Genomic DNA, 17,732 nt, shown 5'->3' on the forward strand with positions numbered 1-17,732 from the left:
AGCACCTCGATTCAGAGCTTGATATAATGATTTCCCTTCTCCCACAGGTAGTTGGTAATTTGGGTCTCAAATCAAACGAGACTCTACAGATCACAGTTTTTGGCTGTTTGTGTGTGTGTGTCTCCCAGAGTACTGTTTGGTGGCACATACTCAGCTGTGATGTTGCAAGCGAGTCCCTTCACTGTTACCTGATCTGTAGTATCTGAGACAGTAAACATCTAAGCTATCGTATGACCCTGGATAATGTAATCATCCTTATCCATGGTATGTAGTGAGCTCATGTCTCCAGGATTTGAAACCAATGACAGGTCTGCAAATGCCTCTTCAACTCATATTTCATTTGCCAATGAATCAGTTTTCCTTTAGGCTAAAAAGCATTTCTGTAAAGCAGCTATTTGCTTTTCCCAGAATTAAAAAAAAAAAAAAAGCTACAAATACAATAGCATTATGAGAATTAAATATAGTAAAACAAAAATGAATCTATTGATTTGATATGCGGATAAGCGCTTCATCATCTTAATTAAAAATAATACCTAACGCAAGTCAGAGAGCAATTTGGATCATAGCTTTGCACACTTACTTATTTTTCTAGAAGGTGGGAATTAATCAGAGAAGTAAGCCTACATTATACAGAAGGTCAAATTATATGCTAATGATCCTCTGTCTTTTAGTTGACAGATCTGTGCTTTTACAGCTTCTAGTGGGCAGCTGTACCCACGTGAAACGCTGCTGCTCCCTTCCCGAATTGTGTAATCGGCAGTGAGTGCTGGGCACAGCAGAGTTGCGCCGCGTGCCTGAAGTGCTCTGCCTTTTTTCCAAGGGGTCAGAAACTGGCTGTGCCAAATTTAGTTTTCTTCAGAACACTTGAGCATTCCCCTCGGGTGGCTTGCACATGTATGTACTCTTCTAAATTATAACTTTTTTTCCCTCATCCCTGGCAGAGGGGAGTTGGGTGGGGAAACAGTCTGGGTTTCATCTTACCCAGCACACTCACGTGAAACCCAGCCAAACCTAGCATGGTTGGAATAAGCCATTACGACGCGGCTAATGTTTTTAATTCTAATCTGGACATATCAAAATCAAAAGTGATGTTCTTTCTTAAAACAAGGTGTGGGGAAAGGAGAAACTTCCCTGAATCCCTTACATCTAAGTGGCAGATAGAAAATGGAGTCCCCAGTTTTTTTCCATTTAGACATCAAATAAATCCTGCGCTACAATACTTCTTTCAGGAATTTGGTATGACTGGTTTGCCTTGGAACTAAAATCTGCCAGGCTGGGCTTTGTCAAGAGTAAGTTCAATGTTGACTATTACATCAAGATTTGACTTTGGGATTTGTCAGAGATCAGATATTCTGCTCATGTTGGCTTCTGTGTCATCAGGGAATAATCGTTAAAGTTGATGCAGAGCAGCTGTTGGTCCTGGTGGAGGTTGGGAGGCTGGTATGAGGAAGCGGTGTCATGCAAGGCGTGCAGCAAGCAACTGCGGGCAGGGCAGAGCTGCGCGGTGTTTGGGAAAGAAGGGTGGGAGGAAGACGGGAAATGCAGGAGAGAGCAACTGAATGTGAATAGCAGTGACAGCTGCACTTGCAGCATGGCTGCTACCTAAAAGCAAATGAAAAAATGATTTCAGGATATGTTAACTTTGCATTCTGAAAATGCTTAACACAATGCCTCTGTATTTCATCTTACTTTTCTATGATTCTTCTAAATGTAGGTAATTTTCACAAAAATAGGTTGGAGATACTGGGTTTATGTGTCTTTTATATTATTATTATTTTTTTAATGAATACTTTAAAAGCTTGGGGAGTGGAACTGCTCACAGATTTATTCAGATATGTCTGGGAATAAGAAAGATTAGATTCATGAACAGGGAAAGGGTGGGAGAGGGAAAATGTTTATTTTAACTTCCATATATACTTAGATGCCCTGGCTGACAAATATTGCACAGCAGCGACATAAAGCAWTGACCTTTTTTGTACATCCCATTTGAAAACTTCAAAAAATAGTAAGTTTTTAAGTATTTGAGTGTTAGAGTTTTGGCTTAAACATTTGCAGTAGTTGTAAGTACACTTAGTTTTAATATCTTGTAGAAGTATTCAAAAAACATACAAAAATAGTTTATATGGAATTAGTTTTCTTGCACAAAAGTACCACAGAAATTTTTAAAAACTTGAAACAGCAAGAAAAAAAAAGGTTACTTGTATCTTTCCTTGAGTTAAAACATTTCTAAATGGAGCATGTGCTTTTGAGCTTAGAGAAAATACCAATTAATTAGACTTTAATCTAGATCAGCATCTTCTTTATGAACAGTACATTTACAACTATGTAAATCTATAACAGTATTTTGCACTTACAAATATGCTGGAGACTATGTATTGTATAGATAGCCATACATTATGGAGCTTTCTTAGCGAAACAAAACATTAAGGTATCACAATCGGTTGTATTTCATATGTACATTATTACTTTTAGCTAATATACAGTGATGAATTTTGAAAGAAATAAACTTACTTGATACAGGAAAAACTCAAGTTTTGTATATCCTTTTTTAATACTTGTCACTAGAAAAATTGTGTTTTCTTGAGCGATCTTGGGAGTTGCGCATTTAAAAAAAAAAAAAAAGAAAAGAAAAAAGGCTTGTGACTTAGTCCTTTTCTTGATTTTTTTGTAGTCAGTGGAATTTTCTTCAGATTTTGCATCACTTTTGTTGAATGCATTTATGTTCCAGTGCTGAGGAATAGCTTTCCATTTGGGAGTTAGACTGACGTGAAAACAGGAATGTGGAAGCCCAGGGCAAGGGGACAGCACTGAATGCTGATAAGAGTGTTCTGTGTTCAGTAACTGCTGTTTTCCGAGAACTTTGAAAAGAGCATCTGTATGTGTTCGGGGATGTCTGGGGACCTGGGGAAATGGATGGGTCATGTCTGGAGAAACCTGCTTTGTCCTTCAGTGTCATGATAATAGTAGAAAGGACAGGCAGGCAGAACAAGTCACCTTCAGTAACTGAAAGCTTTTGGCCGTCTATACATGTGAGTGCTTTTAAAAATTCTAACTGTGTTATTTATGGCTTTAGGTCTTTCAATTAATCATGAGATTTTGTTGTTTTGTTTTATTAGCAAATTTAATAAATTTGAAGGGGAAAAATGCAGATAGTGATCTTAATTATTCTCATTCTGTTGTTTGTTTGTTAGCCACTGATGTATTTGTGCTAACTGTAGTTCTATAATTGTAAAGACTTTTTAAATGAAAACTTACAATGTAAACTTTTGAAACACAGAAACCCCTTAACTTTCACTTAAAGCTTGTCTTTTATTAACCAGCATGGTGTAATTCTCTAATGCATCTGTTCTTTCTATAGCCTGATTATGCTTTAGCCAAGTGTATATACTTTGAATTTAATGAGTTACAAGATGAGATGTGTAAGTGGTAAGGTACGCTAATGGAGCAGAAAACTATAAACCCTTGCTGTCATCTACAGTTAGTGTAAACTCAATTTTTAGAATGCATGAGAATGGAAGTCAAGTTTCAAAACAAATTGTGTGGATTAAAATACCTGCACATAAAGAGCAAAAGGCTTTATTAGTACTGATGAATTTATTTGGAAATAACGCTTTTGAATACTCAGGTAGGAAGTTAGTCTTTTATTTTGTCAATTGTTTGGGGGAGTAGTATAGTTAGGGAGCAGTTGCATAGGAAGAATACCTAACATTGTAAGAGTTAAATTTTTGTGTTTTTTTAATCATCCACTTTCAAAATTGCTATATGGAAATTTATTATAAAGTGTATTCCTGCAAATARAATTGTGTTTTGTTTAACTTTAAGATTTTTTTTTAATGTACATCTATATTCGCAACATATATTTTGTAGTTCTTTGGGGAATAAAAGTAACTGTGATATAAAGGGAAATTGCCCCTAGCACAAGTGCTGAGGAGAGCATCTGTAAAGCTTTAGTCCTCAAGGAACCTCAAGTATGAGCTTATGTGGTGGCAGGAAAAGAAGTGTTAGAAAACCCACTGCAGAACAAGGTTCTCTGGGGAATTCGGGTGGGGCAGCAGCATCCTAACCAGGCTGCCTTCTGGCTATCTAAATTACTGTCATAAGCTCTACATCCCATATTGGCCACCATCATCACAAAGATACCTTTATATTGCTTCCCTTGGTCTGAAGATGAAATTCTCTCATGCACATCACTGATTTAGAGAAAACAGTTGCAAAGCTGGGATTCTCTCGTGTATCACTGGCTTGGAGTAGTTGCTAATGAGCTGTTTGTAGGGGTTAAAATTAAAAAGGCTTAGGCAGGAAGAGAAGACTTTATCTTTGTAACAAGACAATTTTGATTGGAACAATTCAAAAATTTTGCAATAGAACCAAATGTGAAGCGTACATTCCGTAGAATTCTGTACCATATTTTAAATACAAATATGTTTAGCCTTAAGCTCCCGAGTGAGATCATATATCCCCAGCCTTATTTCATGTTGCGGCAAGGGTAGGAATAAATTTGTTGAATCCCATGTTCACTGAAGTCAAATAGTAAAGGCTTCCTACATCTTGCCTTCATTTAGCCAGTCAGTGCTCCAGTAGACTGCATATTTTGTGATAAATCTGGCTACTCATTTGATATGGTAAGTGTGACCCAGCATCCAAAACTTTGGAAAGAACAGTGTCTAGAAAAAGTTACTAATATAGAGCTAGTGTTATGAAGATAATTCCTTCCACTGAAACTTTATCTGCTGCTACTCTTTCTTCCCAGTATGTTGCACTGCTCAAGCCAGCCCAGCTTGTGTGCAGATGCAGAGTAACCAGGTTTGTGTAGCTTTACAGCTGAGGTAACTGGTCCTGCTGCCTTGCTTTCAAAGGGATTCTTGATCGCAAACCCTATTAGTTCAGGTGCAAAACTATGCAGTTTTGGTTACCCACTTTAATGCGAGCTGTTAAGCTTATATATATGTTGTGCCATGCTGTAATGAATTTGTAAGGCCAACAGGCACAGCTCAGTGCCAGCGTGAGAAACTCTGCCCTGATCAGTTCTGAATGATTATAGACTTTCCCTGAGATTCACAGGAGACTTCTGGACTGGGTGAAACCAGGTGACCTGTTGAATGGGTGTAATCAGTTTAAGGGTTCCACATTTGACCCTGCTTATGGAGCCCTGTGGTAGGAGGAAAATCTACTAAATTATTTAGAAAATCAAAGTTTTACTTGATTGTGGTCCCCTATATAAAGTTCCTTTCCTGGTATTTTATAAAAGGTTTTACAATTTGGGCTTTATGATCAGCTCAGTGAAGTGCTACATTGTGTTGGGTATTTGCTTCTTTTTCCTGCTTACTAATGTTTTAAATAACTTAGTTTTGCTCAGGTAAATCAAGCTTGTTTGGTGATGGCTTCATCTATCTAATGGCTGGATACTGCAGCTAGAGATTTTGAGTGGGAAAGTGTGTTGTTGAAGTCCCTCTTTGTGGTTGCTCTTTGGTGTTTTTTGCTTTTGTACAAAGCTTTGCCAAATTGATTCCATTAAAACTTATTGGCTTTGTTAATCTTCTGTACTGAAACAGCGGCGTTGGGGATGCCCTAAGAATCCAGTTGTTATTCAAAGGTGAATGATAACAGACATTTGTGGGACGCTCTGTAGGTATAGACATCTCTTCTGCAACAGGTTGTATGCAAGCATTGTGATGGGTCACAGAAGCTGTTGGAGCTGGGTGCTTCTGAAGTGTCTAGGAGTGCCTGAAACTCACAGAGGAGTTTCTGGCTTTTCACTAGTTGTGGCTTCCTCACTATCTGATGATGAATTTTCAGCAGCAGGTTGAAAGTCAGGAGATTTAGATCATGTGTCATGTCAACTCTTGAAAGGTCATTTAACTTTCTTTTGCCTTAATTTACTTGTCTTCTTGCCTACAATACTTCATAAAGATTATAGTGTTTGTTTACAGCCTTAGTGCCTTGTGATCTTTGGTCAAAGATAATACATGTGATGTACTGTCTGCTCTGATAAATTTAATGGTGTCATAGGAATCTGAGCAATACAGCAGTGATGTGGTGATTGCTGTGAGACTTAGTGTGTTATCTGGGATGAGAAATAAGGGATTTTATCACTGATGTACAATGCATTCAACGCCTGCCTTCTGTCTTAGTTGTTGACTATCTGTTCCCTTGTGCTTAAGGTTAAAATTCAAGAAAGTCATTCGAAAGAGTAGGAAAAACAATCTTAACACACTTTTTTACTGTATTTGCTAATGCTTGAAACTTTTGGATGGCAGCAGTTATTATCAAAGTGCAGAAGTTTAAAGTTTAGAGATGCTTAGAGATAGCAATAGAACAGGAATATGGGGGTGGAAAAGCATTATATGCATTTTCTTTTGAAATCACTTATCACTTGAAGGCTAGAAAATGCGCTGACAAAAAATACGGGAATATTTCATTCTGGGCCAAAAACAATGTTTGTGAGCAAAGAGCGGAGGAGGATCTGCATCAGACAAGGAAATATTTCTGTGTTTGTTTTCAACCAAATAAGTTGAGTTCCTTATCATCGTGTTTGCAGTGTTACGTTTTTCAGTCAATGAATTGGTATACTTTTTCCTTTTTCTTCCCTCCCCCTCATCCCCATGAGATTTTAAGGAAAAATTGTGTCTATGGATCAGGTTAATGACCAAGAAAATAAGTTTGTCACTTTTTCAATGGTCTAATGAATCAAGTTAATGGTTTCATTTTCTGGTATCTTTAAGGTAGTTCAAATTGTATAAAACTCAAGATCGTGTTGTAGAGTAAAGCACCCTGTGTGGGTTTTTTTGCTGAACTGTAGAAGGAAGCATGTGTTTGCCTCTAGGAAAATACATGTTTTGTTAGGAGACTRTCCTTCCCCCTTCCTCCCCCCCAAATGTTTCTTTTCAAGAGGCTTAGTATTCTGTAAAAATTTTTCTATTGTAGAAGTCCCATGTGTACCATTAAACACGATTATTATTTTGATGAATAAGCACAGCTGGCATTTCTTTTCAATATCTGACTGCCTTCTTTTCCAGCTATAAAAGTGCTGTTGTCAAGAGATTAGCCTTTGGGGTAGCAAGTTAAACTGTTCATTTCTACTAATCCCCAGGCTGGACAGGCGAATAGATATAAACTGGCTAGATATGCTGTTCAGAACAGTATATGATCTTCTACAGTTTCCTCATTATCAAATAAGCTAATAGAGTGTTTGTGAAAAGTAACTTTTTAAAAGCTTAAGTGTGTCATTGTGACAGTGCATTAGGTAATTAGTTAAAATTCTAAACTTAGAATCTTTTTGAGTCTGGTTTGTTTTTCAGAAACTAGCTTAATACCTGCCTTTTAAAATTCTTCAAACCTCCCCCCGCTTCCTATCTCTTATTCTTACATCTTTATTTTTAATATAAAAAAAGATATCTCTCTGTCTGTCTATATGCTCTGTGAGCTTCAAATAGGAAGGTGTCCAATATCTGTTGCACAGAGCTGGGTTGAAGAAAGGAAAAGGCTAGATAGTATTTCTGCTCTGGCAAATTTTAGAGCAACTTTATTACAGTAGGCTACAAGAGGACCCCAGAAGTCCCAGCCAGTCTATCTTCTGTCCCACCTTCCTGTCGCTGATGGAAAAGGTCTGGCATTGAGCTGGCAAATTTAAATATAAACCAGCAGGTCTGTGTCCCAGAAAACCCCCACAAAACAACCTCCCCCCCCCCATTTTAGTTGGTTTTCTAACATTCCATTCTGATGGCGTAGGATCAAGGATCCAGCGATGGAAGGTCTTGTATTTCACTGAATTATGTACTGTTTCCTTACACTGCGCCTTTACCGCTGTATTTCTAGAATTCTTTGCAGTTGGGCCTGTGGACACATATACCCATTTAATATAGGGAAGCACTTATCTATTTTAGTTTCAATTTCTATTTCTCTTTTATCCTATAGAAAGCAAAAGATTACCATGCCTAGTTATTGCTAAGGTGGGATATGTTTTGAAAGGCAGAATGGCCTTTTGTCCCCATCTATTCAATTTGGGAACAGTCTTACACTCAGCATACTTACTTTTTATTTATTATCTTTATATAAAGAGGAGCTATTTGAAGTTGATAAGCCTTTTTATTTTTTTCTTGGATATGCTAGTTAGCCTTCCTTAGTCATGCAGATAGTTTAGGTAACTTAATACTGTAACATCAGAAGTAGATAGTTACTAGTTTAAACTGTCTSTAATGTAGTTTAGAATCAACCATGCATCTTAATTAGTCAGTATTTGATTGACACTTGTTTTAGTGTCAGTAGAATTATTTAGCGGATACCCTTAGTAAACTACGTAATTCAAATAATTTACGGCTGTTGATATCCTTGGGTATCAGTTATGTGAAGGAGTACATTTACATGAAATTGTTGTATTGCACAGTTATGTATATTTTTATGTGCTTTTCAGTATCTGGAGAAAATGTAAATGTGGCTTACAGATTGTATTATAGCTCTGATTTTTGTTCTGATTTAAGTATTCTTGTTCTTTTCAGCTTTGGCAAGCGTTCTGCAGGAAGCTTCAGGCGTGGCTGTGAATGCATTGTTTTAGAGCCATCTGAAATGATTGTGGTAAGAATATTTCCATTAATTTTCCTCCAAGTATTTTTTTGAAGTAGAACTTTATTTTACACGCTTTAGCTTTCAGTAAACTTGAAGAGATTTCTGGTTTTTGGTTTTTGCACATGAGCTTTTATAAATCTATATGTCATATGTAACTTGCCATTTCCTGCATGCATATTTGCCTTGTTTAAGTGATAAAGGCATCTTTTTACCTTGCTGCATTAAATTTACTTTTGCAGTTTTCTTATAAAACAGTAAAGTTTGCTTACGTAAACAGAATAGTGGAACAGGATTTTAAGTGCAGGTGCTTTCCTATTATAGTTAAGCATAGATGTTTTAAAGTATTAATCTCAAGTTAGTTTAATGTTTGATTGAATTAAGTTTACTTTCAGCAGTTTGAGATTTTAACAAGCAGTTTGAAGTTCTACCGACTTTTCTGGTTAAAAGCTTATCTCAGTAGTAGTCTGCTGTAGTCCAGTGGTCAAACAGCATCATCTCTGAGGGTTCAGAGGTTCAGCAGTTTCCAGTCGATACCTCAGGGTGCATCATCCAAACAAATGCACCATCAAGGGGCTAAATGTTTTTTGCTCTGTCACCGAGATAGTAATCAGTTCACAATCCAGGCATGACAATTCCCTAAGCCATACATAGATGTTAGTTCAAATACATGCTGTGACATTGAACTTGTTGCCTATTGAAGAGTGAAGCCATTCCCACAGATTGGTTGGGGAAGATCCCAAGCGATCAGTGGAAGTCACTAGGAAAACTACCAAGTGCTCTCCCATAAGAGTTTCCTTTTTATAATTTATTGAGTAGTGAAGTGTTTGTATTCTGAATAAGAATGCAAACTGAATAAGAAATGAGGGAGGGAAAAAGCATTTTTCCTTTATCTTTTCTGAAAGAAATGTTTATACTCAGCGATTCTGTTCATACCAATGTTTTCTTTTTTTGTCATCCCTATGAGTGTGTATATATATATATWTTTTTTTTTAGTGGCTTCATTGTTTGTATTGCTAAAATACAGGAAATTTGTAGCTAACCACTCTGTCTGGAAATAGGATTAGTGGTGTTGCTAACATGCAGTAACATTTTTATTTCTTTTGGGAAATGACACTTCACTGCATTTATTATAGGTTGATTATATGGATGAAAATGAAGAGTATTTTCAGCGCCAAGCTTCTCATAGGCAATCCCGAAGAAGATTTAGGAAAATCAACCAAAAAGGGGAGCGACAAACAATTATTGATACTGTTGATCCATATCCCGTGGGGAAACCACCTCTACCTAGAGGTTACCATACGGTAAGCTGTCTGTGTTTATGCTTTGTAAGAACGTAAACAGAAAAACTATTGAAAATGGCCAAATTTCCTGGTGTCTTTAAAGAAGTGAAATTCCATGGGGGAGTTTCCCCTTAAAATACTGTGAATTTGGCTCCAGCGATATGTGAACATGCAACTTGCACCTCAGTTCAGACTGAGATTTGAAAGCATGGTTGTTTATGACTGTGAATGTCATACGTAATGCCTTAATATTCCAGTTGTGATTTGCAATTGTGAAAGAAAGCAGCTAAATGGTATTCTAAATTCCTTTCAATATTAGATTACAGTACAAATATTTTAATGTACAGTGTTAAAAAGTCAGTTAGTAAAGCACTCATTCATGTAACTCGTTAGGCAACTCAACTGTTGCCTAAAAAGGACTATATTGCATTGCAGTAGGTCAAATTCTTGGATTAGATCAATAGTTTCTTTTTGGAATCCAGAACTTAAAGTCCAATTAATCTTTACTGATGACTGCCTCAAGAATCTTTATATACTTGGGTTTCAGTGAACTACAGAGTCTGTCCTTTTTATATATATATATATAATATGTATATATATATAGGGTAGTCTTGCATATTGTAAGTTAACGGGCTTTCTCTTGGATTGAAAATAACTAAAAATTAAAACTTATGCAACAAAGTGCTTTGTTATATGACCTTTAAATTGAGAAAAGCTCTGTTAGATTAAGACGGTTTCTTTTGGTGTTAATTTCAACTGTAAGCAAAATACTGGAAAAGCTGTTTGTCTTTGGCTCTCACTTGATTGTTTAAGCCCCCAGAGCTGCAAGAACCGTAAAGGCGTGGGCATAAATAGCTTTATGCACCTTTAATCTGATTGAGTTCATTGGGCTGCATTTTGCATAATGTAAGCCACATGTATATAAATTTGCAGGATTAGGGCTTTTGCATTTTTAAAATGCTGTCCGTGATCTAATGCAGAGTTGTAAGTTTTATCCTTTTCCCGTTAGTTATCCTTATTCCTTGATTTATTTGCCAGTTCCCTGTATATTCAATGTGTGTCTGTAAGTGTGTAGATGTTTGATTACATCTCCTGTTAATTGCACAGACTTTTCCTCATGAGTTGAATAATTACATTTTATGCCAGCAATTTATGTTTTTTGTTTATACAACAGCTTTTAATGGTTTAATTTTCAGTGCAGTTTTAATTGCCTTCAAATTTATTATGGATGTTTCAGTTGAGCCAGTTCACTTGGTTTGAAGATGAAACATTTTACTGGTCTGTTTTTGAAAAAATGAAAATGTGGCATAATTGTAGTTTGTAGGAATTATAAGCACAGGAAGAATTATTTTTGTTTGTGTTATTTGGATGCATACATTGAGCTTAGCAACAGTATTAGTGTGATTTTTATCTATCTCTGAAAAGGCAATATTTAGATTACAAACAGTGCCATTTGCATTAGTAGGTCCACACCTGTTGTATAAATTTTACTTTAGGTGTACATAATGAGTTGTTGCAAGTTTAACTCTGGTACTAAGATCAAAGGCCCATTGTGTGCTATTCTGTTGTGTGAGTTCATAATGATTTTGTGTGTGTGTGTTGGGAAATTCATTACAAGAGAGATTTCATATTGAGTTGGAAGAGATTGCCAAATAAACTGTAAAGTTTGAAATAATCACAGTCAAATGTTGCTTTAAAAAGTATACTGTGATACATATGATCGACTTTTTTTTTTGAAAGAAAGTATTAAGTCAAACAACAAGCTCAAATGAATTTTACAATATGTTAAAGATTTTCTCCATGTTGGCCCGTTCCCTCCTTTTTTACAGTATTTGATCTTGTTTTCATTGTTCTCCCATCAGTTTGTTATTAACATTAGTTTCCATTATTAACATTACTTCTGTTGCTTCAACCACTCATGTTAAAGGTTGTGCTGTCTTTGCTGCCTTCCTGTTTTCTGTCCATTGGTCTCATTTTTTTTAATTTTAATTTCTTGAAAAAATCAACTGAAGAAAGTCTTTTTTGTTTTTGAAACACATAGGAATTCAAAGCATATTGTAGCATAAATCTTGAGGGCTTGTTGCCCATCCATTGATCAGCGTCTTTCAGGATCTCATCTTTAGTTCTACTTCTAAATTTTGGATAAATGAATAAGAAGATCTTTTAAAAAAAATGAAGATGTTCAGAGATTGCAGCAAATAACATGTTAAAGGCAAATTGAACACAGAGGGATATGATGAATTAGTTTGCTATTCACTGCGGATATGTTCTGCTTTAGGTGTTAGATGCATTTTGATTCAAAGTAATGAGGCCCCATAGATAGCATACTCAAAATCTTTACAGAATGTATAATTATCATGTCTTTTTTTGTTTTGTTTTACCCCAAATCCTTAGTTACCAGGTAGTATGAATTTTTGTTGATAAATTACTGATGCTTTATTTCCAGTAATCTCAGAATGCTGTTCTTTGGAGAGGTCGAACAGTATTTTCTGAAGAAAGTTTTATATCTTGTTTTGAAAATGTAGAAGAAAATATTAAACAGTCCTAAATAAAACTGCATTGCGGTATTTTTCAAGAATCGAAAATGAAATGCAGTGCATTCAATTGTGGCTTGGCCTTCTGTGCATAAAGCCAACTTGTAGGGGACTGTGGACTCTCATTAACATAACTTTAACATTATGTTCATAGTGTTGGAATGTACTATGGCATGTCTGATAATGTTTCATCTTTTCCTTTCCTCCTATATGGCATTCATTTCATTTTGGCTCTCAGGAATGCACTAAACCTCAGGTATTGTAACTTAATGTATATGGTCCACTAACAATTTACTTGTGGGTTTTCAGTGTGATGTCGTAATACTGATGCAATGTTATGACCAAAATTGTCTCCTATCCTTTGCTTTGACACTTAATTTTTTTTTTTTTAATTTTATAGTGAAGTTGCTCAGTGCCCCATGTTTTAGAGATTGCAACAGAGAATGATAAGGAAAAGGGTATAAATAAAATATTTAGTTTGACAGATTGTACTCATGTTCTCTTCTGTGAAATGGAGGACTTAATCTTTGGTTTTGGTTCAAAAAAATTGGCCCCGTTTAGCTGTTTAGTGTTTGCGTGGCACTAGAATAAGGAAATGGAGTATGACAAGATAGGCACTAAAGATGCAATGCAAAGCTTTCCTTTAGCTGAAAACTTGTGTGTCGTTTGCATGTCTTCCATTCTGATGCTGTTTACTGATTCAGTCTTTGGAAGTTGCATGGTGCAGACTCCTATTGAAGTGTGTGTAAATGGCCATTGGTTGAAAGGCTGAAGGAGTGGATATAGGCTTGTCAAGCCAATGAGAACAGTGTGCTTGAGTAAGTTGAGTGGCTGGACTGGTGCCAAAACAAATAAAATGCAGAAATTTTGACCAACATCAGATTTGATTGATTTGAAGATCTGAATGGCATCTTTTTAACTTAAATTCTATTTGTCATTGTATTTATCAATGCCAGGTTGAGTAAATACTAAGCATCTGCCAAATGCAACATTTAATAAGAATGTTTGGTTTTGTCAAACTGTTAGGTGCCTCTACTGTTACGATTGAGAAATCTCTTTTGTGATAGAGCTGGTACACATTATGGAAACTATTTACCATTGCTTCAGAATTCTTCCTTTCCTTCAAATATTACTTTGCTCTGTTCTTCTGATATTTTTATCAGAAAATGGGGTCATTTTTAAAAGCTCCTTCTGTATCATGTTGATGCTTAATTCCATTGCTTTGTCTAAAAGACATAAAGGATTCAAATTTCAATACGCTTCCTATCATCAATTGAGTAGTACATTATCACTCTTAGCAGTAATTTTAGTAGGGATGGGTATTCTGGACTCAGGGCTCATTCCACTGGATCTGGTGAGCACTGATTTCAAGGAACACTGCATTCCTAGAAGGAAATGTGCCATATTTATTAAAGAGAGAGGGATAATTTTAGCATAGATGTCTAGCCTGGGCATAAAGGTTAAGAGCAGTGACTCTTAACTCCCTAGTTTGTTGAAATCTGTCTGTCCTGTGCCTTTAATCTGATATGTATCCTGGGCTGTGGGCTTTTACTAATCTGTGTGATTTTACTTTACTAAAGGTAAAATACCAAGCTTAATGAGGAGTTTTTAGAGAGATGCAGGTAGGCCTGTAAGTAAGATGCTAAAGCAACTGTGAATAGTCCTGAGCAGAAATTATAGCATGAGGTTTTTACTCTCTATGGATCCATCCATGTTGAATTAGTTACAAGTTTATGAAAATTGCTACTAGTACATCCTCAACCAGGCTTTTTAAAGCTAGCTGCGAAAGGTCTGTCTGCCTTTAGTAGGCTCTCTTATTCCCTTCGGCTTGATTCACCTGAGGTGACAATCTGCTTATCCTGTGTCTTAAGGAAAAAAGTGGTGGGCATAGGACCATCAGTTTCTGCCTTTTCCCCATTTGCATGCATTTAGTAATTTTATCCTCACGGGATTTGCTATTGAGCCAGTTATCGTGCCAGTGCATTAAAGGCAGACAGCTATTGTCCGTCTGGGTTTTATGAATGAGGTGACTGAGAATTTGAATGAGAAGAGGGCTGGAAATAGAACTGTGTCTAATGTGGCCAAGTTGTCTCCTCCGCAGCCTTAAAGTCTCCTAAAAATAAGTATGTGGATCTGTTCTAGTTTTTTGTGACTTCTTTAAGTATTTGAATCTGCTCTTTTCAAGTCAGGACCAAATTGTAGGAACCTTGCTTCCTGCTGCTATCCTCTCTTGTAACTAACAGTTATTGCAGAGCATTGGCAAAGTAGCCTTTTTTCTGATATTATTTGAATTCACATGGTCTTCTGAGAATCTAAAGGTCTTAGATTAAAAGTCTATCTTCAGATGGTTCTGTTTATAAAACAAATTTGCTTTTTCCTGTGTCTGCAAAATTACATTTTAAAAATAAAGCTTGTTTGTCGTATTTCTACATTTAGGATTAAAAAATATTAATTTTAAATTTTTCTGTATGAATTTGCAATAGCCTGGTTGTTTTCCATACTTTATTCAGTGAGAGTGGCTGACCACAGTGATGTGGAAGTTTATAAGATGACAAGCAGTGTTTTCTTGTGGTTAATATAACAAATCAGAGTTCAAAAGAGCTAGTTCCTATTCTAGGACTTTGTCACAGTCTCCCAGTATAATGTTGGACAAGACTTAATGTTAAAAAACAGCATACTACAATTGCTTCTCAGAGTGTCTATTTATATCTGTATTGTAAAATATGGCTTGTTTGTTGTCTTTTTTTGTGGATCCCTTCAAATGATGAATTTCAAATCATGAAATATTTAATATGTGTTTGCTTCTTCTCAACAAGGTGGACTTTATGGTGTTGTGATATGCCTTGCTATAATGTATTCTTGTTAGTGCGTTGTATTCTGTGCACTAAATGGATGCCAATATAGCAGTGTATTTAAAGCTGGCTTTTAAAAATATATGCGTGTGCCCGTGTATGTATATACACACGTGCACACATGAACACATGTATATCTGTAATTTCCGTCATTTTAGTTTGAATCAGTCAGATACCTCAACTACAAGAAATTAGTTTAACAGAATACTGTCAGTCCTTCAAACCTGTATTTAGTGCAACTTAATGTTCCTGATGATTTTAAGAATTATCTAGCACTTTCTAATGTAAGTTCACTTAATAAAATACCCAGAATCATAAGTATTCATGTCAGACAAAAACATGCTTTTAGCAAGAAAGGACCATGTATGAGCTAATTTGTAAAGTCTATGGGAATTATTTGTAGGGCAGTGAACAAGGAAGTACAGACACACTGAAAAGCTTGAGTTTATACAAGGGTATAGAGGATACAGAGCGATCATGGCAGGAAGAAAAGTTTCTAAATGGTCTTGATCTTGGAGCTGTTAAGCCTACTTATGAAGGAAAAAGAAAGCACAAAAATTACTGGGAATCTTAATTGGGTATACTTGTTAATCTAAATAGTTTGGGGAAACAAGATGCTTAGAGGTTTATGCCTTTAGACACTAGTATGACTTATGACAGCTGAAAACTGTTTAAATAGATTTAATTTTTGAACTTGATGCCAACTTAGTTTTCTGCCAAGTAAAGGAAATAATGTGGAGAGGTAATCACCAAGCGTGGAGAGGTAATCACCAAGCAAGGAGAAAGTAAGCTGTGAAAGCCCTGTACTGTGGCGTGCAAAATGAAAGCAAAAAGGTCTCCTCACTTAAAATTAATAGCCACTGATCATTGGCTTTCATGTTCCCATTGACAGGAAGCTTCTAAAAGAGTGCATGTTTTAAAAGTCAGAAGAAAATTATTGGGAGGTTTTCAGAGTAGAGCAAATGTACGGGACTTGTTCTGTCCATGGTTATGAAACAAATCTTTTTAAGTAATGTTGCCAGGGAAATGGTAATTCAAACCAAAATTGTACACACACCTTAATTTCCAGCTGTGTTGCTCCTAGGAAGAAACATGCTATGCGAGTGTGTTTTAATTACAYGTTTGCGCAAATAATGCATGTTTATTTGCACAAATAATGATTTTGTCTGTCTTGATAACACTTTCAGTTTAAAAGTATTTAAAATGGGATATACTGTATTGATCATTCCATTTATAAAAGAAAGCGGCTAGTTCTTAACATTTGACAAATGTTAATGTCCTTTTACTAGGAAGGATATTTGTCTAGTTGCTTTTGTCCATTTATAAAATTCAGTGCGATTTCAAAAGCAACTTTTAGTTTTTGTTATTTCATGATGGTGATAATCTGCTCATGATTTGGCATGTACATCATACTAAATAATATGAAAAAATTAAATACAGAATATGTATTTTTAGTCTGGATATGTAATACTTGAACACCTATGCAATAATGTACATTCCTCAGAGTCTGTGACTCTATTACATATACAAGTGTATTTTGTGTGTATTAAAGTGAGACACTGGGGAGAATACAAAAATTGTGGGGTAGCTTTATCAGAGATACAGGATTCCCTGAGATAACTTGGACAACTCCAGTTAACTGTGTTTTTTTGTTTTTTGTTTTTTCCCAGAAATTGCATGCTTTTTTATGGGAACATCCACAGATAATGTTGTGATAACAATGCATAATTCCCATCCCATGTTCTGTATTTTTTTGGCAAAACATAAGCTCTTAGTTGCACATTTTCCTTTCTTTGTATGTATGTTGTAAAGTTAAATATTTTATGTTAGTATATGAGCAACACCACCATTTTATTTTGTGTAATGCCAAAAGTAAACCAAAATTGTTAGATCTTCCTCCTTTTAGTAATGTGCACTGGCAAATTAATGCAAAATTAATGTATGCAGTGTGCTGTTTACTCAACATGCAGCTTCTGTCAAAGGATGTCTATTTTTATATATTACATCATCTCTGCTGCAGAACTCATGTATCCATTGGGATTTACTGTTGTTCCAGGACAACGTTTGGAAGGGCTTACATTGATGTTTTATCTGTATTTGTGATTGGATTTGGAAAATCAGAGAGTAACATGCTTCAAGTTGTGCAGTATTTTTAGCAACTGTGGTATCAGTAATATTACTGATTTTTGTTTGTTTGCTTTTTTAAAGATACTTTACTGAGTCCTCTTGAAGCTTGTAGATGTTCAGTTCTTTATGATCAGACCCATGTGAAACTTTGGTCAATAATAGTACAGATTTACCAGTAGTATGAGGTTTTGCTGTCATTTACTTGTGATGTGCTTTTTTATATTATCTATAATACTGCTCCTCCAAGATGTAGAGTATACAATTAAATATGAGGTTGGTCATTAAAGCAGGAAGTTATTTGTGCAGCAGAAAAATGAATTTTTCATACCTTTTTCCTAAACTGATGTTTGCATAACATAAGTAAGTACAAATACTGA

General features: G+C 35.7%; 1 protein-coding gene across 6 annotated transcripts in view; it reads left to right on the top strand.

The window, feature by feature from the left end:
- The window catches only part of RAPGEF2 (Rap guanine nucleotide exchange factor 2), a 134,026-nt gene that overhangs the window by 34,869 nt on the left and 81,425 nt on the right, over positions 1-17,732 (top strand). For 3 of the 6 annotated variants that reach the window (XM_026061223.1, XM_026061225.1, XM_026061228.1), the window contains exons 4-6: positions 8,496-8,571; positions 9,696-9,863; positions 12,615-12,632. In XM_026061223.1, coding sequence (XP_025917008.1) covers positions 8,496-8,571; positions 9,696-9,863; positions 12,615-12,632 — 262 coding nt within the window. The remainder of the gene's footprint in view (positions 1-8,495; positions 8,572-9,695; positions 9,864-12,614; positions 12,633-17,732) is intronic. The other 3 variants (XM_026061226.1, XM_026061224.1, XM_026061227.1) reach the window with 1 other exon arrangement.

Source organism: Apteryx rowi, unplaced genomic scaffold (assembly GCF_003343035.1).
Source record: "Apteryx rowi isolate R43461 unplaced genomic scaffold, aptRow1 scaffold_178, whole genome shotgun sequence".
In the NCBI taxonomy this organism is placed as follows: domain Eukaryota; kingdom Metazoa; phylum Chordata; class Aves; order Apterygiformes; family Apterygidae; genus Apteryx; species Apteryx rowi.